This window comes from Gracilinanus agilis, chromosome 1, assembly GCF_016433145.1.
Source record: "Gracilinanus agilis isolate LMUSP501 chromosome 1, AgileGrace, whole genome shotgun sequence".
Taxonomy (NCBI): domain Eukaryota; kingdom Metazoa; phylum Chordata; class Mammalia; order Didelphimorphia; family Didelphidae; genus Gracilinanus; species Gracilinanus agilis.
The window spans coordinates 760,276,994-760,300,767 of NC_058130.1; the positions used below are offsets into that span (position 1 = coordinate 760,276,994).

Below are 23,774 nucleotides of genomic sequence, written 5' to 3' on the forward strand. Positions count from 1 at the left end.
AGTCATGGTTTGGGACTCCCTCCCTTCCTTATTCCATCATCAAATAACTGCCTAGGTCCCATGGCTGCTTCTAATAGTACCCACATTACACTTCCCCCTTTGTTCTAATCAGAAAAAACAATGATTTGTACTGGAGTCCTAGAACCAGGGGGTACCACTATCTGTAATTCTAGCCCCATAGAAGTAGATGCTCATCACTAATCCTCATTAATATTCCAGTCTTCACCATATTCTAAAGTAATTTTTTATTTGAAATTTTTATTTAATTGATTTAGAATTTTTTTTCCATGGTTACATGATTAATGTTCTTTCCCTTCCCTCCTCCCATCCCCTCCTGTAGCCAATGAGCAGTTCCACTGGGTTTTACATTTTACACATATGAAACTGAGGCAGACACAGGCTAAGTGGCTTACACAGGTAATAAATTTCTGAGACCAGATTCAAACTCATCTTCTGATTCCAGGCCTGGTGTTTTTTCCAGTTCCCAAATCAATTATCCACTGATCCACAACTGGCTGTGCAAATATGAAAACCAAGGATAAGAAGGCAGAAAGTTACCTCCTAAGTAGCCCATCCCAGATATTCATCTTTATGGTTAGAAGTGTCAATTGGGTTTTTAGGAAACACAAGTTTGCCCTTGTCCCCCTGAAAACTCCCTCTTTCAAGACTGAACAATAGACTTTAAAGAACTTAATGATCCCAGTTTAGGTGGGACTAATAAACACAAATGTTAAGTATCCTTTTTGTCTTAGTAGTTTCTCCCATTGTTTCAAAGCCCATCCCAGAAGCCCAATCGTTGCCAGGGCTCTTTCTTTAGTATCCACTGTTAAGCATCAGCTTCTCCCTGATGATTCTGTCTTGGACTTCTCATTTCCCTGTTAGCATACCAAAATCAATCAATCATACTTCCCTGTCCTTAATTCCTCAAAAGGTATAAAAATCCCCAAGTTCTGTTATTCTTTGGAGAATCATTTTGAGTGGTGATTCTTCCAGAGATATTGTCCTCAGAGTCCCAAGGTTGCACCTGTATAGTATTTGAAGTTTGGCTGTGTAGCAGCTGATTATTTTGGATCTCTTTTCTGACTAAAGATCTGGTTTTGCTGACTATTTTAGTAGTTGTGTTTTTCCAAGTTGACATAAAGATGGCTGAGGGTCCCTAGAGCATGTATATTTGATAGTCTTCATGTATATCATGGAGTTGTTCAACATAGAAGAGAGGCAAAATTAAGCACAAACCATTTTGGAATCCTTGAGAGCAGTGGGAATGGCAAAGTTAAAAAGTCATTATTTCTCTCTACCTTTGAGAAGGATTAATGGCATTTAGGGAATGAGAAAAGCTACTATTGGTACCCTAAGGTCATCTTACCCACCCTCACCATAAACATTCTCCCTGTCTGATTGGTATTCACTTAGAATATTATATCTTTATGGCAAGCAAATATGTTATTTAGAAGATGTGCAACAAGTACCAAGTGGAAGTCAGCAGGCACTCAATCCTGACATCATGATTTGGGGAGACATTATGACCTAAAACAGTTATGCTTCATCCAGGTCCCAAATAAAGCACAAATCATTCCTGAACCTATCCTATTGGAAAGAATGTGTAAGGGTTCAAGAAACCAGAATCTTCTACATGAAATCCTTATGAAAACACTGCTCTGAATCCCTTGTCATAATTCCAGAGACTATTTCGCTCTCCCACACCTCATGTTAACACCAGCACTTTGACGTACCTGTTGTTACAAATTGTTCCATTCTATTCCTGGTTAAGAAAAGTGGGACAGTGATGTCCAAGTCCCTCCCTTCATAAACACTTTCCTCTAGGTTCCTTTAGTATGCCCCAGACAACCTTCCTACACACTGGGGAATACAAAGAGCTTTAAAATGTGCCATTCATACATGTTATCAAAAATATAATCTAGTTGACCGCCATATCATCATCACCATCACAGTTGTGCTAACCTTGTTCTGGAGTCACTAGTTCAATATCTATGGAAGGGCATGAAAGAATGTGGGGGAGGGAGAAGAGACAAATTCTGCTTTTCTCCTTATTCACAAAGCCAACATTTGCAAGGACCTCCTGGTGAAGTTACATATGTTGAAAAAAAGGATCTTGCATTCTTGTCCTTATCTTCTTTCATAGGAAGAGCATCAGTTAGTCAACTTGCCAAGTAATGGAGTCAGTGAGACTTTCTGGCAGGGGGGTTTTACATTTCACAAGGTCCCATTATTTCTTGGTAATTACTGCAAAGACTTTTTTGAATGTTAAGTAACTTTCACTACTTACATCCTCCTTTCCCCACCCTATTGCTCACTGATCTCTTGTTTTCTTTACCTTGTTTGCTCAGTAGTTCTAGGATGGAACCAATAACAAAGAAGTTAAAAGGGCATCTATTTAAAACTCTTTGCAGTTTTCCCTTATTCCTCTTGCATGAGGGGTAGAAGGGCATGAAGTTTAAAAAATAGAGGCCAAGGCTTCTGGCCTATAGTTAAGGTGCTTAGCAAAAAAGAAGACAAGAATTCTCCTAAAGAAATAGTAGGACTTGGTTTCATTCTAAGAGAATTTCCCACATAATCAAGGTATGGTCAATGTCACCACCTTTAAATGTTTTCATATAGTGAGCCAATCCCATAGTAATGTCAAGAACCCAATCTAAACTAAAAGAAGTCACCTGGTTAAGCATATCCTTGAAAGTTGTGAGTTCCTGACAGTCATGATTATGATTAACTATGCAGTTCCTAAAGAAAATAAGAAAAAGGATGCAAGATTTCTTCCAAGTGTTCTAGATCCCTAAAACTGACAGGACCAGGAGTATCATTGAAATCCTAGACGATATTCAATCTATGATCTTTGAGATATGGCTCAGAACTGAGAAGACAGAACTCAAGAACAAATGAGATTCTATTATTTCTCTCAGTTTGGGAAACTTCAATATTATCTCTTTTCAGTGACCTAGAGCTTCCAGTATAGGGTTAGATACTCCAAGATAGGTTTCTTTCAGCCACAAAATGAAGATATTTCATAGCCTCAGGAACAACAGGGAGGATTAATAGAGTTCAAGAAGCCATAGCATTATCCTCATTTGCTAAATCTCTCATAGAAATGGCTCAGCTTAAGATAAAAAGATGACTAAATACCCATTCCCTCAGAGAATCATCACTGGAGGGGCCCTCAGTATATATATGAAGACACATTTCAACTCTGATAACTGGCCACAAGTAAAGCATGCCTACCTCAGTTTAGTTATAAACCAGATACATTAACATTTCTGGTAACTTTTCAAAGCCATGCTCTTTCAGAGACCTAGCCTCTCTCATTTTCCATCAAATGGAATCACTCCCTTTGTTGTAGGAGAAACACACCCAAGTTTGTAACATATGTACTATAGCATCAAGGGTGCAAATGGAAGGCTCAAACTGTTCAGTCCAGAATTAAGAAAATAATTTTACTTGAAGAGATTTTTTTATCTAATAGCTGATTGGTTACCCTCAGGGCTAATAGAGTAGCCTAATAAGTGATGGAGCAGCAGTTCCATAGCCCTGTAGATCAGTATTAGCATATTTGTTAGGGCCTGAGGGCTTGTTACCTCCCATTCCAGGGAAACCTTCACCTTTTCTTGTTACAGCCCCAGAAAATGGGCACAGCCAAATTCAGATGGAGGTATGATTTGACACATTATACATGACTTTGAGAACACTAGAAAGGGAATAAGGAGCATGTGCAAGTTTGAAGGATTCCTACAAACTGCCAGAGCCCTTAGTGTACATGTCCCACATTCTCTCCATTGCCCCCCTCATTTGTCAGTGTAGCAGAGGTCCTCAGTGTTCTTTTGGAATGGGAACATGAAGGGGGGAAATTATAGGTAATTAATGATGCCTAACAGTTCAGAATTAAAAAGGTAAATATGGAACAACATGAGTAATCATGTAGAGCAGGCACAAAGCTGATGGACCAGTACAGAACTGTGTATCACAGAGGATGAGGTGATCCTTATAAAGTGTTGAGGAATGAGTGATATTCTCATGGATTAACCAAGCATTGTCCATTGACGAACAAGACCAGCAATGTCTTCTGGGATTTGGGGCCCACAAGATAAAAGATCTCCTGGTTTCAGCTCCATGGAACAAGATGCCCCCTCCTAGGATAATCTCATTTCTAAACTTATCACCATGCTACTAATTTGAACCTTGATTGAAGCCACTTGCCTCAGTTTCTCTCCCCTCTGATTAGAAGGCTGGAGTATGGAGTAACATATTCCTCTTAATCTCTTCTTTTATACAAGGCAGAAACTAGACGCACTTCACTCCATTTTGCATTTGGTTCTCTACCTGGTTTCAATTCCATGAACAAAGATATTCATTGGTTTTTCTACCTTCCCTGCTTTCCAGCCTCCTTTTTTGTTATCTCACTTTCTAGAACAGAAACTCCTTGAGGGAAGGGGTTGTTTTTCTTTTTATTAATTATATCAGTGTCTGTAACATAGTAAATGCTTAATAAATGTCCGTAGGATTGAATGCGAAGTTGTCCCCAAATAGAACAGAAGGTGTAAAGAGCACCTTTGCATCTAGCTAAAGCAGTGGAACAACAAACGTACTCAAGGAGTGCAGAGAGAAGGCTTATATGGGCTTGGACTATGAACTAAATGCAATAACCCATGTTGATGACATCACAAAGCAAAATAAAATATCATAGGGTCCCTTTACCCAAGGTCTTCCTTGCCACTGTTTCAGTCATCCAGTCAGTTGAAATGTTAGTGATCCACTTTTACTATTTTCAGTTTTTAAAATTTTTTATTATTTTTTTTTGTAGAGAGCAGTGGAAGGTCTGAAGTGCTAAGCTAAAAGGCCCAAGCAGGGAGAAAGAACACATATAAGCAAGCACCTACTGACTTCAAATATATCTGTGGTTTTAGCTATTCTCATTTAAGTCTTGGAACAAAGTTCCTCTCCAAGGATGTAGGATAATCATGTTGATAAAAGAAACTCTAGAGATGCTTTAGTCATTCCAAGCATTTCACAAGGAAATGGGCAAGCCACATTTCATCTCTTGAAAAATTTCATTAAGGGCTTCTTTTCATTGGCCATTAGCTGGTGCCACCAAGACAACTGCATACACACACACACTCCTCCATGGCCTTACTCATGACTAGACAGGGTTTCACATACCTCTTGCCAAGGGACAGGAAACTACTCCAGGACCTTGCCAAGACTATGACCCCAAGATGTAGAATACCCCCTTAGACATGGCACCCTGAGCACTCACTAGACTAAGGTTTTCTAAAGAACTTCACATCAAGGGTTGGATTTCTCTCTTTCCATTCCTGAAAAAAACAAACTAAACATTAACTTTCTAGACCCAGTAAGAGAAGCTGTTGCCCTGTCATCCAGAAGGGACCCTTGTTGCCAATCAGGCCAATATAAACTGCAGCCATTTTCATTTAACATTCATTGCTCTGTGCTATATTAATGTGAAAAAATAGAAACATAACTGACTCATTTGCTCCCCCTTGAGCACAGCTTGAGAAAGCAAAGAGGCCAAGGTGAGATTCAAGAAGGTGAAAACATGGCATAAGGTGTCCTTAGGCAGGGAAGGAAAAAGGAAGTTTGGTTTGCTGCTATAGACACTTCTTGATCCTCTGAGGTGAATCTAGAAAGTCAAGGTAATCATGACCATGTAATCCATATAACTCATCAGGTTTTCCAACCTTTGTTTGCTTTTTTGTGGGAGGGGATAGTCTCAATTTAGGCCAAATTTAAGAAATATTATATTCATCTACTGTGAGATAGGAGAAATTACAATATGGTGGACTCCTCTCACTGGTTCCCTGAAGTAGAATAAAAATGGGAAGAGATGGGGCCACATCATATCTAGAGCCCAATTTCCCCACATCAGCAGAATATTATGAGAAACATTATAAGTTATTCCTTTAAGAGGCTAACAGGCGAAGTTGGTTTCACTTTGATTCAAACTCTTATGGATATTAGGGTAATGAATTGTAACTTCCATATTCGAATTAGCTGTCTCTCCTGAGTAGACTGTAACACTTAGTGATGGGCAAATGGTGAATGAGGGGAGGGACTAGGATATAAGGAGCCTGTGTGTTTCCATACTTTGAACTTGATGGCTTGGCTATAACACTGGCTTATGAGGACCCATTCTTGGAAGGATGAAATAAAGTCTTTTCCACATTAATGCTAAGTTCAAGTTTTGTTTTGACTAGGTTCCTCTCATTCCTCTCAACTACCTATCTGCTGGGAAAGAAGCTGTGTCCTTATCTCTAGTATCTTGGGCTTTCTTAGACACTTTTTCTTCAATTAAATTAAGTCAGCCAATATCCTTCATTTTCTGATTGAGAATAAGAGTTTAAAAGTAGGACTAAGTTGAACTACCCCATATCTCTTTCCTAGTTGTGAACTTGTTGTAGCCTGAACTCAGCAATTTATTTTCACTCATTGGGTCACGGGAATCCATATTTTACTCTAATGTAATTGATTTTGATTCAATCATAGTTTAAACCACAAAAATATTTGTGGAGCAATCTGTGTCATATTTTTTCTAAGTCAGGACCATTCTTGGCCATTGGAAAAGCAGACCTAGTTACTAAAATTTGAGAAGCCTTTTGGCTAAGAGAAATGATGGACACCAACAAGGTCATCCATTCTCTGTGAATTTCATGAAAGCAGTGACTACAATGGAGGATACCACAGTCTGGTCATCTATGACATTCAGGAGGATCAGGGGAGGTCTCTTCCATTTTCTTCTAGTATGCTGATAGTTAATTAAATTTAAGGAGTAATCTACAAAGTCTACATGTAGAACTTTATAGGATATAATTGTTCATGGGAGCAAAAATCAACTAAGAAGTACAAAACTCATTCATTACCAAGGGCNGTGCTCTATATAGGATTATAAAGCAGAAACTCAGCAGAAGTCATTACTGCTTCATCACATTTTACAATAAAACCCCACTGTAATGGATCAGTTCCCCAAACCAATACTGATTGTGATCATGTCTCACCTCAAATCACTAATAGAAGCACCATGGAAGACACTGGAACTACAGTAGACTCAAAATCCACCAAAATTTCAGGAATAAAGAGCCTCCATGATAGCAATTCAGTGGAACCTGGACTATCATTAGACAGTTATAAAATGGATTATCCAGAAATGGGGCTATGTGTAATAATCAATAATAAAGATTTTGACAAAGACACTGAACTTTTATCTCGGAATGGTACAGAAAAAGATGCAGCAAACCTCAAGGATATATTCAAAAGCTTGAAATATGAAGTCAGGTATAAAAACAATCTGACCTGTAAAGAAATAATTAACTACTTGAAGAGTGTTTCTAGAGAAGATCACAGCCAAAGGAGCAGTTTTGTTTGTGTGATTCTAAGTCATGGTGAAGAAGGAGTCATCTTTGGCACAGATGGATCTGTTGAACTGAAAAGTTTAACATGCTTCTTTAGAGGAGATAAGTGTAGAAGCTTAACAGGAAAACCCAAGCTTTTTATTATTCAGGCATGCCAAGGGACAGAGCTGGATAGTGGTGTTCAGACAGACAGTGGTACAGATGAAGATGTAGCATGCCAGAAAATACCTGTTGAAGCTGACTTCTTATATGCATATTCAACAGTCCCTGGCTATTATTCCTGGAGAAATTCAAAGGATGGTTTGTGGTTTATTCAGGCACTTTGTGCAGTGCTCAAACAGTATGCTCACAAGCTTGAGATTATGCAACTCCTTACCCAAGTCAATCGGAAGGTGGCCACAGAGATTGAATCTTATTCCTTAGACATTTCCTTCCATGGAAAGAAGCAGGTGCCATGTATTATGTCCATGCTTACCAAGGAACTGTATTTTTTCCATTGAGAAATTCCATGCGTTTTAATTTGTATGCCAATGATAGGATGAGAACTACATTTCCTTGGTAAGGTAAATTAAAAATCTTGAGCCTAATATAGTATAGCAATGGGTGGGGTTGGGCAGCTTTTGAGAGACAACCATCATATATATCTCTTTATTTTTACTAGAACAAATGCATTGCTACTTCAAATTCAAATATTTGACATGGAATCTAATTAAGAATTAATATGTATTTTTCATAAAAAGGAACTATTTTATCTTCAAATCTTTAAGAGAAGTTAGAGATTTAAAGGATAGACCATTTCTTACTGATACAATATCATGGGTTTTGAGGGTGCTATGGAATAGATAACCCATTTTAAAAGTATCTTTTTACCAAACTATGAGAAGCAGCATTCCATAGTGGGTAAAAGAATGGCCTTGGGAATCAGGGAGGCCTGGTTTGCAGCCCTGTTTGAAATATGTGACTGGGACAAATCACTTGGCCTCTCAAGGCCCCAGGCAATGAAGACTAAATTTGAGATTAATTTAAGATCGGCATAAGTGGAGTGAGTTTCCATTCTGGGAGTTCTTTCCACAGACAAATGAGATCACTCATTCCGATTTGGATTTTTAAATTAAATTTGTAAGTATGCTTTCAAATAACAGAAATAATCCAGTGTGATGTCTTCTGGACTTCTTCCAGAATCATGGCTTTGCTAGAGACTAGCAGTGGCAGACTTTTATTTGCAAAATCATTGAAAACAAACAAGGGAGATCTAGAGATGAATTTTTCTTAACATACACGCTGCAGTTCCATTCACAGTTTGTGGACACAAAAGGGATATGGGGCAGGGATCTTTTATCTGTTAAATAAAAATGCATTTTGAACATTCAATTTAGAAGCCAGAATTCTATTTGGTAGCAAATGTACTATTCTTGGAGTGTTCTCTCCAGTATTCTCTCAGGTGTTCTCTATGAGCCATACTTAATCATCAAGGGCAGACAGGATTTATTCCCTAACCAAGGTGCTGAAATACAGCTTGTTCACCAGCATAAAAGGGATGCTTGTCCCCTCCCCAATCAGATGGACTGACTCTAGGCCAGCAGAAAGGCATCTAATAACCTGCTGTGTGAAAAACTGAAAAGTGACTGACTCTTAAGTAATATGAACTGTGGAGATGCGAGGTACCCAACCTGAAGCAACATTGGATGTGCAGAATAGTTTTGAAAATCAACCCATGGCCTGATCCTCAGCAACTTGGCACACAACAGTTGGAGAGGTAGGGGGATATCACAGAGTAGAGACAAGATGGACCCCATAGGAAGGATGCAGAAAGAAGCACAGACTAGCTCTTCAGGCCAGTGGATACCCTGGAAAGAATAGTTTTGGTCACAGATTCTTCAAGTCAACAGTCTTCATGTACAAAGAATAAAGTCAAATGGACACGAGGCCAGAATTTTCCAAAGCTGGCTGATGTCCTATCCAAAATATTGTGTTCCTTGTTTGATAATACCTGTGCATGTAAAATTATTTTACGTGACATTGAAAATTATAAGAGCATGAAAGTAAGATTTCATTCCTCTCTGGAACCTTTTGGTGGGATTTACTGAATGTAGTCCTTAAAATAGAGCCATGGACCTAGAGTAGAAAGGGACCTCAAAGGTGAGGCCACCAATTCCCCTCTTTTAAAGAGAAGGAAACTGAGGCTTGGTGAGTTTAAATGACTCACCTAAGATGACACAGGTAAAGAGCTTGTGAATAAGGTTTTGTGCCTCCAGGACTTCCAGCCCTATCTCTATTCTGTATTTGGTCCATCCTCTCCCTTTTACAAATGAGGAAACTGAGGCTGAAAGAAGTTAAGCGACTATCCTAAGGAGGCATAAATCGTTAATGGCCAAGTGTGAACTAGAATCCAGGTCTATTGATTCCTATTTAAGACTGGTATCACTTAAGTCATCAACAGTCTTTCAACCTTGTGATTTTAATTTTACTTGAGGGCAAGATGCCCAAACTTATAAGATGTGATATTAGTTCCCCTTTTACTAGTGCATGAATGATATTTCTTACTTACGTAATTTAATTGCAGCATGTAATTGTAATGGTATTTGGTAAGATTTATGTGAGCACTTTTACAATCAAAATTTGTTCCTTTGAATGTTTTTACTTCTAAAAATAAATTTCTACCAAATTCAAAAAAAAAAAAAAAAGAAATCACCTAGTAAGCAATGGGTATACATCTTGGGAATGACTCAAAACCTCCATATTCCCAAAGCTGGCTTACGGGTGATTGATTAGACCTATAATGATGAGAAGCAATTGTAATGCTCCTGTGATGCTGTGTACCAATGTGGGGGGTGGGGGTGGAATTGTATGTAAGTAGCACTTCAGTCTTACATTTCCTTTACTGATAACTATGGTTGATACTAAGGACAAAGGGTCATAAAATTGTTGCCCCAATAAATGGTCTAAGGCACTGATGGACAAACTTTTTAAAGAGGGGGCCAAAGGAAAGGAAATGCTCATATGTCAGTGTGTTTCTAAGGCAACTCTTTCAAAGTTTCATTGTATTGCATCCTACTCATTGTATTCATCAGATTAGGAAGAATGTCATGCAGCCAGATAGAACATTTCAGGGAGCCACAGTTTGCCCATCACTGGTCTAAGGGATATAAATTTTCATTTTCTGTTAAAAAGAAGAGAGTGACCTTGGATATCAGATCTAATGTATTACCTGAAGGTATTTCATGCTTTATATCTGGGGGTGAAGAGTGACTGTTGCACACTCACTTCCCCTGTTCCTGTGAGGCTTAGTCAGGTTGTAGCATGCCCAGGGTTACCTCACATCTGCTTGTTTATCTTGTAGGAATATGCTGAAGCAGTGGGTTGAGACCTAATCTCACAGCCAAGGATGCAGTGGAAGCCAAGTGGGAGTTCTTAAAGAGCTTCTGAATGATATAAAAATTTACTCTGAATCAAGACAAGAGGAAACAACTGTTACAAAACAAAAGATGAGTAAAACAAAGAAGATGCTCCCCATGATCTGGAAAGCCAGTTCATATTACACTTATCCCCAGATTATGCTTCCACTGTGAGAAGAGCAATACAGGTGGGAAGTATTGTTATATTGAATCTCTGGGAGCTTGAAGATCACCTTTGATTGACAAATAAGTCAGTTGGATGGAATGTTCCCAGGGAAGTCATGCGAAAGGCAGGAGGAGGGCAGTTGAGAATCCTGAGAAGGGATTCTGGGTCTTTGACCTGTGCTGAGGCTGGAGATTGGTGGATCCTGGTCTTGGAGTGAGAGGGTGCAAACATCTGTCTGAAAACTCTTCCTGTACTTGAGATACCGTGCCAACCTGTACCTGACCACCACCTTGGTGTCTACTGCCCCTAGATATTAGGAGTTTCATCATCTAGATATCTAGGTTTCCCAGGGCCCTGGAGGGATCCGGGAAGTGGGCAGGAGATGAAGAAGAGGGTGGAAAGGGTGGAAATAACTCAACTGTAAGGCTGAAGAAGAAGTCAAAGATATCCCAACAGTTTATCTACTCTGGTTTAGTCCTGGCCAGACTGAACCAGAGGGAAGCTACATTGATTCTTCATCTGCCAGCAGTTGAGATTTCATTAGTAATCATTAGAATAGGGTCTCCTATACCACAGTCCTTTACCCTTATCCTTCTTGTTTAATATAAAGTTTAAAGTACGTTCCTAAAGCAGTTTCCAAGCTTGTTTTGGGAAGGGAGAAATCTCAGTCAGAATACAAGGTATTATCCTAGCTAAAGAGCCCAAATCAACATATCAATTGATATGGGTCCTGAAGTGATATACCTCTTAGACCTGAAGGATCCTGCCTGGGCAACTGTTATAAGGGAGAAGGGTCATCTTATTTCTCTCTGTACATCAATTTACCATCTCAAATAGATCAAGAGACCTCCCATAATTATAACAGTATTAACCTGAAAGATAAATTAGCCATTGAATTACATGCAGATGGATGTCACTGAATTGTCTGGGTGGATCGTGCTCCATTAGCTGATAAGGTGGTTGACCTTCCCTGTGTTATTGAATCCATGAAAACCATAGATAAAAAAATATTTTACAAGACAGCAGATATCTGCCAGATGCTTGTGTGCAGTGTGGAGGAGGATCTTTGCCCACCTCCAGAAGATCCAGTTGGTACTACTGATCCAAAAGCAAGTAAGAAAAAAGGTAGACAGGGAAAGAAAATTCATCTGGAACCATGGTATCACTATGCCACTAAAGAATGTCAGAAAAAGAAGGTTCTGTAAGACAGCCAAGAAGAAGTACATTGAATCACCAGATGAGGAAAAAGAAGTAAAAAGGCTTCTAAGTGTAGATGCAGAAGCTGTCAGTACCCAGTGGGAGGTAGTTGCAGAAGATGAAACAAAGAAAGCAGACAACCAAGTTTCCCTGGCAGGCCTAGATATTTCCTCTCCAGGAATGAGTGGCCATAAGCAGGGCCATGGCTCCTCAGAACATGATGAGCTTCAAGAGATATTTAATGACATTAGCAGCAGTAGTGAAGAGGAAGATGAGAGAAATTCTCATGATGATGAAGATATAAACATCATTGACACTGAGGAAGACCTAGAGAGGCAGCTACAAGACAAGCTTGATGAATCTGATGAACAGTACCAAGAAAATGAGCAAACAAATCAGATGGTTTTGGGAATTCTGAAGCAGATTGATACAATGAAAGGGAAACTCCAGGAGACCCAGGGGAGAGCAAATCAACAGGAAGACCTCATTATCAAAGTAGAAAATATGGCACTCAAGACTCGTCTTCAGGCTGTGCTGGATGAGTTCAAACAGCAGGAAGAACAAGAGAAGCAACAGCTCAGTTCCTTGGAGGAACAGCTAGAATCATTCTTGGAAAAATAAGAAGTCTCTGCCTATAAATTCACTGTTCCCCTCATACTGGAAAATGGCTCACATTCCATCCTTTGACTTGAAGATTGTTCATATGGAATTTGACTTTATTTACATTTTACCATTTTTCTGTTGCCAAGTTTGAATTTATCCTGTTTCTCTCTCTGTGGCACCTGTGATTTGCTCGCAACTTATACACTATTAAGTAAGATGTAGGTGAGAAAAGTTTGGTTTATAAAAGTTTTGAGACCAGTAGACTAAATTATAGATACTTCCTACTTTTATTCCAAGACTTTCTTGAAAAATATTGAGAAATTATTATTGTTTTTTGGTAAGAACCAACTCACCTGTAAAAAGATTCAAAGATTAATGCTGAAAGCTTGTTTTGTATAAATTTTAAATTCTCAACTGTTATAACTTCTCACACATAGAAGACCAAAACATATGCAGTGGTAGATGACTCCCACATAAATAAAAGTGACTAATATACAGCTATTCATGTTAATAACAGAAGTGGCTTTCTACTGAGCATTTGTCTATTTTTCTTGAATAATGTTGTTCAGTGGATTAACAAACAGCTATTTTTATAGATCATATAATATTAGGAGAGGGATATATCTTCTTTGGCAACTTTTGGGGCTACATTTTTCATTTCATCATCACAATTGATAAAAATATTATTCTCTTCTGATGTTAGATATATTTTTGTTTAAATTCTCATCTACCTTGAATTTAAACATAATAGAGTTCCAAGTTAATCTTTCATGCTGTGATCCATTTTTTCCAACTGTATTAATTATTTCTTTCCCTAAAGAAAATGAAGGTATTTCATGAGGGACCATTTTTTTGTGCTTTGCATGACAAAATGTTTGTTGAGAAATGTCCAATCTCTTGGGATCCATCAAGAAGACAGTCAATTTGGTCAATAGTAGCTTTATGAGATGTTAAACCCATAGGCAAAAGAACTTGGGGAGAGGGGTTGTTATTAAAAGAAAAGTTCTATATAAATTTAACATGGTGACATATCAACCAAAAGAGGTAATTTAAAGCTTACTCTGCCCATTTGAAAGTTTCCTCCAGAGGTCAACCACTTGAAGCCAGGAACTCCATCCTCAAGACTAATAGTTTTTCCCAATATTTCTGCATGGCAAGTGCCAAGGAACTCATTGTTCAGAACTTGCACAACTGACTCCAGCCATGAGTCATTAGGCTTTCAATCATGGTTATCATATCAATGGCATTAAAAAGAGAGAGAGAGACCCTGAATTCCCTGAGACCATGGAGAATTCCAACACTGACTTTGCCATCAGCAGTCCAGATACTAAAACATATTAAGGGCTACCCTCCTCTTACTCTACCTCCATGATAACATCAACATTCAATTTCCAACCTGATGCTTCTTGAATTAGGAGAAGTATCAATTAAAAAGCAGCCACAAGTAGCTTCATGTTCTTGGGTGAACCTAGGGTAAGTCTACCCACTGCCTTGGGTAAGGATCATTTCTTCTTTCTGAATGCCTGATTTGAGAAACATGAATAAAGTTGCATGTGTCCAAAAACTGGTGAACAAAAATGTAGCATTAAACAGAAAGAAGCATCGAAATATTTAAAACTGAAAATGACATGCTAATTCCTTCATGAAATCTGGTAAATTCCTAGATTTTTATTGTTCCTCTATTCTAGCTTGCATTGAATCTCAATTGCATAGTGATGAAATTAGGAATATATTGATAAAGTTTTGATAAGTTAAGGAATTTGTAAGGTTGTCTTACAGGCTGCAGAGTGACTGATGCAGAAAGAATTCTGCGCATGGTTTTGGAATTGAAAGGCAGAAGGGCAGGAAGAGTTATGAGGCAATTGGTCCCTGACTTCTGTGGGAACTAGCCAGCTCTATTCTCTCTCTGCATATAGCCCTGCTTGTGACAGGAAAGAAAGAGAAACACTTGAAATACCTTGAGAGTTTGTGCTTTCCTCACTGTGAAAAAACATCAAGAAGAAGATGGGTTTATACTTGCAGCTGTGAAAACTGTTGTGTGAAAGGAGAAAGACCAGAAGTCCTGCTTGCCTGGACTCTGAGGTTCACATCAGAGCCATACTCTTGTTCAATGAGGCTCTAACATTTTGGCTTACTGGCTTTGCCTACTTGGAGACAATCTTAACATAGATCATTTAATTGTATATAAGGATTTTAGATAGTTTAGTCAGAGAATGTTTTTTGGGGATTTTAGTTATTAGTAAGGAGTTTGGAGAGTAGCTTGGGTGAATTCCCAAGACTGAGAAGAAATTCACTGTGAGGTAAAAGGAAAGTGGGTGGAGAACTTAGTCGCCTTAGAGTTAAGGCATCCTGTTTTAATTTATCCTTATATATTACTATATAATACAAATAAATAGATTATATATACGTATATATATAATAGTCTCCAAGCAGTTTGTACACTGAGCTCAGTGAAGGGAAATTCACTCTTGGGCTTCCTTCAAAGGAGGAGAGCTGAAATACTTTGTGATCATCTAGCAAAGTATATATAACAATATACTCCTTATTAACACATTTAGTACTATCATTATTACAACTCTAAAGTTGGGGTATTTGTGAGGAAAATCTCAGGCCATTAAATTCAGCTAATTTCTCCCCCACAAAAAGGGCCTTTGTTTCATATCCCAGCGAATAACTGGCCATCTGAAGTTTGCTTGAAATCTTCCAGTGACTTTGAGCCCTCATAGCAGAAGGAATCATTTGCATAGCTAATTGAAAATAAGCTGTGATCAAATGTACTAAGATTGGTTTTGATTCTTCAATCACAATATAAAGATATTGAATGCATTCCATAACCCTAGAAAGCAAACACAGGTTGCACAGAGTTTGAGAAAACAGCATAGCATTACTCTTTTGTTCTCCAAATTACTTATTCCTTAGAAATGACCCAACTTAAAACCAAAATTTGAGTGTGAAATCCTCTATCCCCTTTTGTGATTATAATATCAGCTTTTATGATTATAACACAAATAATATAGTTTGCTTCATATGAATTATGAATATTAGATAAGAAATTAGTTTAAGGGCAGTACCAAATCTTGCTGACAAGCATTTTTACCTTAGGCCCAAAACCCTGTGAAGTGTAAATCAGACTTCCTTTTAATACCTCTTCTTAGTACCTCACCAGACACTATGTAAGGGAGTCCGCAAGTCACTTGCTAAAATGAGTGATAACTCCAGAACTCAACACTAAGTAAAAGTGTTCACAAGTCATTTACTAAAGCGAGTAATAACTCATTCAGAAACTTGCGAATCCTATGATGAAGGTTGATACCTTCAGAAGTCTATGATAAAAGGTTAACACCTTCAGAGGTAAGAAGTGGATCCCATAGACACTACCTCTCTGGGCAGTGCTAGGCAATTTGGAAGCTGTTATTGGCCTCTGTGAAGAGGGGAAAGGACAAAAAGTCATTATAAAAGCCCTCAATTTCTTCAGCTGGAAAGAGTCTTCTGAAAATCCTCTTTGGCCTGAATCTGGAGCTTGTAGGATCTTGGACTGGTGACCTGCCTCTTGGAGGTAACTTGGGACTTAGATTGCCTCTTGGATGGGTGAGTAGCTGGCCTTCCTTTTCTGGTTTCTGGAGAGAGAAGTTTTGGAGAGGCCTTCCCTTATTGGAGGAGGTGGTGTGGTGGAACTCCAGGTCCTCTGGTCAGGTCTAGGATTGACAAGCCCTGCCAGACTAAGCTGAGCACTGGAGCAATATTTAGTGTGATAGGGTAGAAATCTTCTCTACCATCTTTTTGTATTTCTCTACTTTTACTCTTTCCACACCCTTTTGTAAATAAAAGCTATTGAAAGTCATTTTGATTTCAGCTATATTTTAAATCAGCAGCCACAAGATTATTTGAGAATCCTCACATATTTAGTCAAACCCTTAATATAGTTCCTTACAACCTAAAAAGTTCCAACCAAGCCCACCACACACCCTGTTGCAAAATCATAAGACAGGAGGTGGAGGGCTGCTCTTGGGTCTGAAGGTATCTCAGGGTGCAAATGTCAGTCATAAATGACATCCATCTAGTGCTGACTCCTAATTGTCAGTGGAAAAAAAACATTAGAGCCTGACCCTTTACTGAAAAGGTCAGTAATAATAATAGACAAAGTTATCACCCATAGTGATTTTTTTATACTTTCTGACTTATTCGGCACTTGCATGATCTGTCCGTGTCAAAAATGTTGTATTCAGTCTGTCTTTTATGACAGGATTCATCAGATTTCTATTTTTAAAAAGGCTATATTCTAAGGCTCTGGGTCTCTGCCTTGATCTTGACCAGGATCTGGCTTTATTGGGGTCTTGTCTTCTCTCAATAAACCTACTATTTAGCTTGGAGTTTTGTACTGGTGTGATAAATTTTCACCACACTAGAAGCATTATCTTGTGAAGATAAAATTAATCAGCAACCTTTAACTCAATCAGTCAAGAACTCAAAGCACCCCTACTAACACTTAAGTAAGAGTTCATAAGTCAAAAACTCTCACCTCCAAAGGGGACTGCCCAGTTCTGGGTAGGACTAAGCAAAATGAAAAACTGCAATCGGTTTCTGTGAAGAAGGGGTAAAGATAGGAAATGACGTGAAAAGGGGATATAAAAGAGATCAGCATGAGCTGGAGAGTATGTTCTTCTACCATTCCTTTCCTGGTATTTGGAGGTTACTTGTTCCCTGGATCCTGCTTCAGCTTGCTGGGTGAGTGACTCTGGCTATAGAGGAGGCTGCACTTGTGGACTTCTGGCTGAAGACTCCATGGAGAGTTTGAGACCTGAAGAAGCCTCCTGCTGGGGTGCTGAACCAGACTTCACTTCCCAGGAGAAGCTCTTAGGGCTGATAGGCTTGTTAAGAATCTGTCTCTCCCTGCATTTCCCACATTTACACTTTCCACCTCTGTAAATAAAAGCTGCTAAAAGTCATTTTGACTTAAGCTATAACATTTTAAAATCAGTGACTACAATATTACTTTTTAACTCTATTACTGAGCCAGAACCCCAATTTTAACCCTTACATCTTCTCAGAGGGTCTTAAAATTTTTTTAAGCTTGTACTTAGTCAACATCTTTTGAAGATCCCCAATATCTGATCAGTAGTAAAATGTACATATTTATTTATGAAACAAAGTGGAGAGAACTGGTTTTTCAAAACTATGCTCTTTTGAAGAATTATTCCCATGTAGTCTAAGTGGTAGAATTACCTTCAACTATTCTTGACAAATGACAAAAGCAAAGAAATCTTTTTGGACCACAATTTGCAAAGAAAGCAGCAGTAATGTATAGCACGGTTTAGGTATAGTTAGATTGTGCTTCAATACCAACTCTCATCTCTTACCCAAGTGTTTGAAGCTAAGTCTGCTTTGGTCATTGGGAATGAGCAACATTTAATGGGTCTATTTGAGAAATGGACCAACAAGCCTACCAATGCTGTTCTGAAAGGTAGGTCAACAAGAAAGGGGTTTATTGGTTTTCCAGTACTTTTTCCTACTTCCTAATGAATGCAGATGGAGATTTCAGTTTAATATTGTTCCTGACACCTAGCAACACCTAAGTCCAAGTCTTCCATTCATCAATGCCATTGTACTCTATATGGGGAGTTAAAGCATTTTAAAAGTTGCTCTTCAGATAAGCTGTTCAATTCAGACTATGATAGGGCTTGACTATTGCTTCTATTGTGGCATGTTTCTTAGGACCTACTGGGATGCATAATTTTGCCATCTACAGAGTCTTCAGGCAGCTAGTGGAGTTTAAGACCCCTACACCTTTAACTGAATATCAAAGAGATGGGAATGAATCCTTCCCTTCTTTTCCCTCCCACACTCATTTTCTTCTCATCCACAAACCCAGCTCTGTATCTAATCCCATGGCTAATTCCCAAAAAGTAATCAGTGTACTTAACCCTTTTCTTCTAAAACTACCCAGTCCATCAAGTACTTCAGCATGGAAAATAAATATCTTGATGTTTGTCACATAGGCCTAGGAAAATGGAACCTATAACTATGCCCCCAGAACCCTCAGCTTGTAAAAACAATATTTATTTTCTAATATCATCCTTATAAGCTCTGCCTCCTTTTTGACATCTTTTTTATCTAACGCCTTCTAAAACAATTGAGGAAACGGCTATCCTCTACTGGGGTCAAAGAATCGATGGAAGGCTAGAGTCCCAGGACTTTGGTTGAAGATTGCTGAAATAAGAGTGAAAGATGGAAATTTGTCCTATGGGATTGGGATCAAAGGGAGCAATAACCCAAAATAAAAATAGAACTCATTCTTGATGCAAGGCAGAGCCAAGATGATGGTGTAGTAACAGGGAAATCCTAAAACTGCTCTGAACATCCTTCCAAACAAATCTTTAAAAGTGCCTCAAAAGAATAATAAGGAAAGAGATTTGTACAAAAAGATTTATAGTCACAAGTTTTAGTGGCAAAAAATTGGAAAATGAGGGGATGCCCTTCTATTGGAGAATGGCTGAACAAATTGTGGTATCTGTTGGTGAAGGAATACTATTGTGCTATAAGGAATAATGAACTGGATGAATTCCATTTGAATTGGAATGACATTGTAGTGGAGTAAACACCCATAACGAAAACTAGATAAAAACCTACTACATGCTTGCTGAAACGACCAAAACCACTAAACCACAGAGGCTACAGAAGTTCCGCTCCAGGAACTGCAGGGCACCCCTAAGTCTGTCAACACCCAAGCAACATCTTGCTTTCACATAGCACCAACCCGGAACCCCAAACGTATATAATCTCCACCCTGAACTGCATTACCCTGGAACTCTCTTGCTGAGCTTCCCCTAGCGTGCTGTAAATAAAGACTTCTTTTTGCTTGGTTTGCATTGTTTCTGTGTGCTCCTTGGGAGGTCATCCACTCGGACCCTAACATTTGGGAGCTTGTCTGGATTGGATACAACCCCCTGAGGATTACCAGGTCAGGGGAAGTTCTCTCCCAGATTTCATGATGACTTTCCAGAGGTGAGCAGTGTGTCTGTGCAGTGTGTCTGTGCAGTGTGACTGGTTGTATGATTGTGTAGGGAGGATTTCGGGGTCTGGATGGACATACAGCTTAGTGGGCGGGAGAGCCTGTGCCTCCTGATCATAGGAGGACTTCCTATGCCAAGTCCCCAGGCAAAGGTTGATTGCTCACCTGTTTCTGAGTCCAGACCTATGACTCTCACAGTTCCTGTCTCCCGTGAGAGAACAGGTGGGGAAAGTCGGGAAGCAAATCCATTAAGACGGGTGGGAAGTGAGTCATCTGAAAGCTCAGAGACAAAATACGGAACTTCAGAAGGTTGGAGGTATTCTGTCCCTTGAGGAATAATTAGGGGGAGTCCAGGGTTCGAGTCCCTGGTGGAACTAGATTCCAGGAAGTCCAGGGTTAGAGTTCTTAGTGGGATTAGATCCCCAGAAGACCTGTAGTGAACACACTACATGAGCAGAGCAAGCACTAGAATGCTGAGCAAGCTCTCACCACAATTCAAATTCTGTGTGGATCCACGAAAAGGACTTTTTGTCTGTCATTTTGTCTGTCTGTCCTTTGTGTAATCCTCTTTTGGCCAAACATGGGCCAGAATCAGTTGGTCCCCCTGAACTTGGTTCTAACCCACGATCCTGATTTTAAAGCCCACGCCCACAACTTGGGGGTGACAGTGAGGTGGGGAAAACTGCAAACCTTCTGTAATTCAGAGTGACTCAGCTTTGGAGTTGGATGGCCCTAGTGAGGGACATGGGAAAACAGTCATTTCTGCCATCCGAGCCCGTGTCCTCCTTCCCAGCCCAAAAGGGCATCCAGACCAAATGCCATACATTCTGACATGGCAGGATTTGGCCCTAGATCCCCCCACCCTGGCTCTGGCTGATTATAGAGGCCTACAACACGAGAGCTGATCAACCTGCTCCCACTCAGGTCTTGGTTGCATAGGCGGGCCAGTCTCCAAATTCCAACCCCAATAAGATCCAGAGTCTGACCCCAGTTTACCCACACCAGATGAGCCTCCTCCAGATCCCCCATTCCTCCTCCACCATATGCTCTGAGATTCCTGCCCAAGCTCTACCCTCCCCTACTTCCTCAGGGAGAGGATAATGAGATTGAGGCAGCAGCCCCCCTAGCAGATTTCCCCTCTTCCTGCATGCCACAATCAGTGTGAATGCCAAGTTCCAGGCCCCAAAGTCCCCTCCTCCACTACTGCCCTCCCAGTCTGCACAGTGGGTCCTATGGTACCGAGATGCCCTTTAGTACACCAGTACTGGCCTTTTACTTCAAGTGATCTTTACAATTGGAAACACCAAAACCCACCCTTCTCTGAACAACCCCAGAAACTAATCAACCTGGTCAATTTTTTTGACTCACAGTCCCACTTGGGACAACTGCCAACAACTCTTCCATACTCTCTTTACCTCCGAGGAGCATGACCGCATTTATGCTGAAGGACGTAAACTGGTCCTTGGTGATGATGGTCAGCCCACCACGGACCCCACCCACCTTGCTGCTGTCTTTCCTGTCACCTGTCCAGACTCGGATTTCACCACGGAGGAAGATAGGGAGCATCTTCGAACCTACCACCAGACTCTCTTGGCCAGGCTATGGGCAGCAGCCTGAAAACCCACTAATTTGGCTAAAGCTGAATCTATACACCAGGGCCCTGAGGAAACTCCAGTGGTATTTTTAGAATGCCTACAGGAGACATTTAGGATTTATTCCCCTTTGAACCCCATGGTCCCCACTAGTCAGACCATGGTTCTTCTGGCATTTGTGAATCAGGCAGCCCCTAACATTAGGAGAAAGCTCCAAAAGCTGGACAACTTTATCAACCAGCCTCTCTCTGACCTCCTTAAAACAGTCAAGAGAGTCTTTAATTCATGGGAAACCCTGGAAGAAAGGGAAGAGCGATTCAGATGGGAGGATCTTGAAAGTCAGTTGCAGCACAGGAGGGAGGAAGAGAGGGAGAAAAAAAGACAGGAGGATCTCCAGATCCAGGAGGACAAATCTAGGAAATAGTTTTTGAAATACCAACAGCAGACAACCTGCATGCTAGCTGCTGCTCTGGCTCAACCCCCACCCCCAGATTTCCCCAGGGTTTGCCTCAAGGCTAGGGGAAGCTGCTTCCACTGTGGGGACCCAGGCCACCGGAAATGTCTGTGCCCTCAATTCCAGCAAAGGGAGGGACCCCGTGGGCCTTGCTGGCCCCCATGGCATGGCCATCCCTCACCAGCCCTCGCCCTAGAGGAAGAGGATTGAAGGGCATGGGTCTCGACTCCCTCCCCAAGCCTGGGTAATGGCAAACATTGAGAGGAAGTAGCTCCCTGTGCTGGTAGACATGGGGGCAGAGCACTCAGTTTTAACAGCCCCTTTTGGGAAGTTGTCCTCTCAGTCATCCTGGGTCCAAGGAGTGGCTGGAGTTAACTGGTATCCCTGAACCAGCTCCTGTACCATTAACCTAGGAACCTGAAGTCACTCATTCCTTCTTGGTTATTCCAGACAGCCCTGTGCTTCTTCTTGGGAGAGACCTATTACATAAGATCGGGGCCCACATCCAGTTTTCTGCGGGAAAGGTTACAGTCACCAATGACTCAGGGACCCCCCTACATGTCCTGACCCTCTCCCTGCGAGATGAACATAGACTCTTTTCTGGACCAACACCTGAGGGTATTCCCCTTCATGTTCTCCCCTGGGTGGAAAAATTCCCTACTGTGTGGGAGGAGCAGTCCAAAGTGGGCCTCTCCGTCAACCAAGCCCCCATCGTGATAACCCTCAAGAGTGGGGCCATGCCAGTGTGGGTCAAACAATATCCCATGTCCTTGGAGGCATGCAAAGGCATCTAACCCCACATTGCCCGCCTCTGAAAAGCTGGGATCCTAACACCCTGTCAGTCCCCATGGAACACCCCTCTGCTGCCTTTCAAGAAACCTAGGGGAACTGACTACAGACCAGTCCAGGACCTTAGGGAAGTCAATAAGCATATTGAGGAAATCCATCCTACTGTCCCCAACCCATATACGCTTCTGAGCAATAGCCACCCCTCCCTAATCTGGTACACCACACTGGACCTTAAAAGATGCCTTTGTCACCCTTCCTCTCACACCCATTAGAAACATATTTTTGCCTTTGAATGGTTTTCCCCCAATGTCCAGTCTACAGTCCAACTCCCATGGACTTGCCTGTCCCAGGGTCTCAAACTCAGTCCCTCCCTCTTCAGTGACACCTTGGCCCAAGACCTATGGCCGTTCCATGAGCAGAATCCCGAGGTCACTTTCCTACCGTATGTTGATGACCTTCTTATTGCCACCCAAACTGAAAACTCTTGCAAGACTGCAATGGAAGCCTTGCTCCATTGTCTTGACTTGGCGGGCTATTGGGTGAGTGCCAAGAAGGCCCACGTCACCCGCACGGAGGTCTCTTTCTTGAGTTACCGCTTGCGAGATGGATTGCACTGGCTCACCCTGGAGATGACTCAAACCATCCTGTCCATTCCAACCCCATAGAACCGACAAGTTTGGGAATTCTTAGAGTCAGTGGTCTTTCAAGCTGAAACATTTAGGACATATAGTCAAGAAGTTTGAAGATATTTCCCATGAGAAGGAAAGGGGGGGGATCTCTTAGCCATATTGGAAAAGAGTACATTAAAGGTGTATACTTATGTGTAATAAATATAAAGCTGCTTGGAGACAGGGGGATTTCTCTACTTTTCATAATGTGATAATGAGACTAAATCTATCCTGCCCTTGCTTAGATAATAATCACTAAAGATGTAAGCACCACCATTTGATTCACAAGTAGAGAGGTCTGTGACCCACGTGTGCAAAAGTGGGTGACGAATCAAAATTGACTGACTGCCCCCTGGGCAGGCCTAAGCAAAGTGTCTGTTGTGATTGGACACTTAATCTAAGAGGAATGCACAGGAAGTAATGAAAGAAATGGTCTGGATAACTTAAGAGAACTTCCATGGCTTGGTCCTTTGGACTATTCTTCTGGTTCCTGACTCTGGGAATACTTTAGTCAGAGACTGGAGTAAC

At 40.6% G+C, this 23,774-nt stretch overlaps 1 protein-coding gene and 2 pseudogenes across 1 annotated transcript; all 3 read left to right on the plus strand.

Moving 5' to 3' along the window:
• The first annotated feature begins 7,042 nt into the window (after positions 1-7,042).
• LOC123232391 (caspase-3-like) lies at positions 7,043-7,873 on the plus strand. Its single transcript, XM_044658819.1, has one exon. The coding sequence runs from the start codon at positions 7,043-7,045 to the stop codon at positions 7,871-7,873; it is 831 nt and encodes a 276-aa protein (XP_044514754.1).
• A 2,996-nt stretch (positions 7,874-10,869) lies between these two features.
• Positions 10,870-12,752, plus strand: LOC123256887 (annotated as a pseudogene).
• Positions 12,753-22,078: 9,326 nt separating this feature from the next.
• Positions 22,079-23,243, plus strand: LOC123256888 (annotated as a pseudogene).
• The last annotated feature ends 531 nt before the right edge of the window (positions 23,244-23,774 follow it).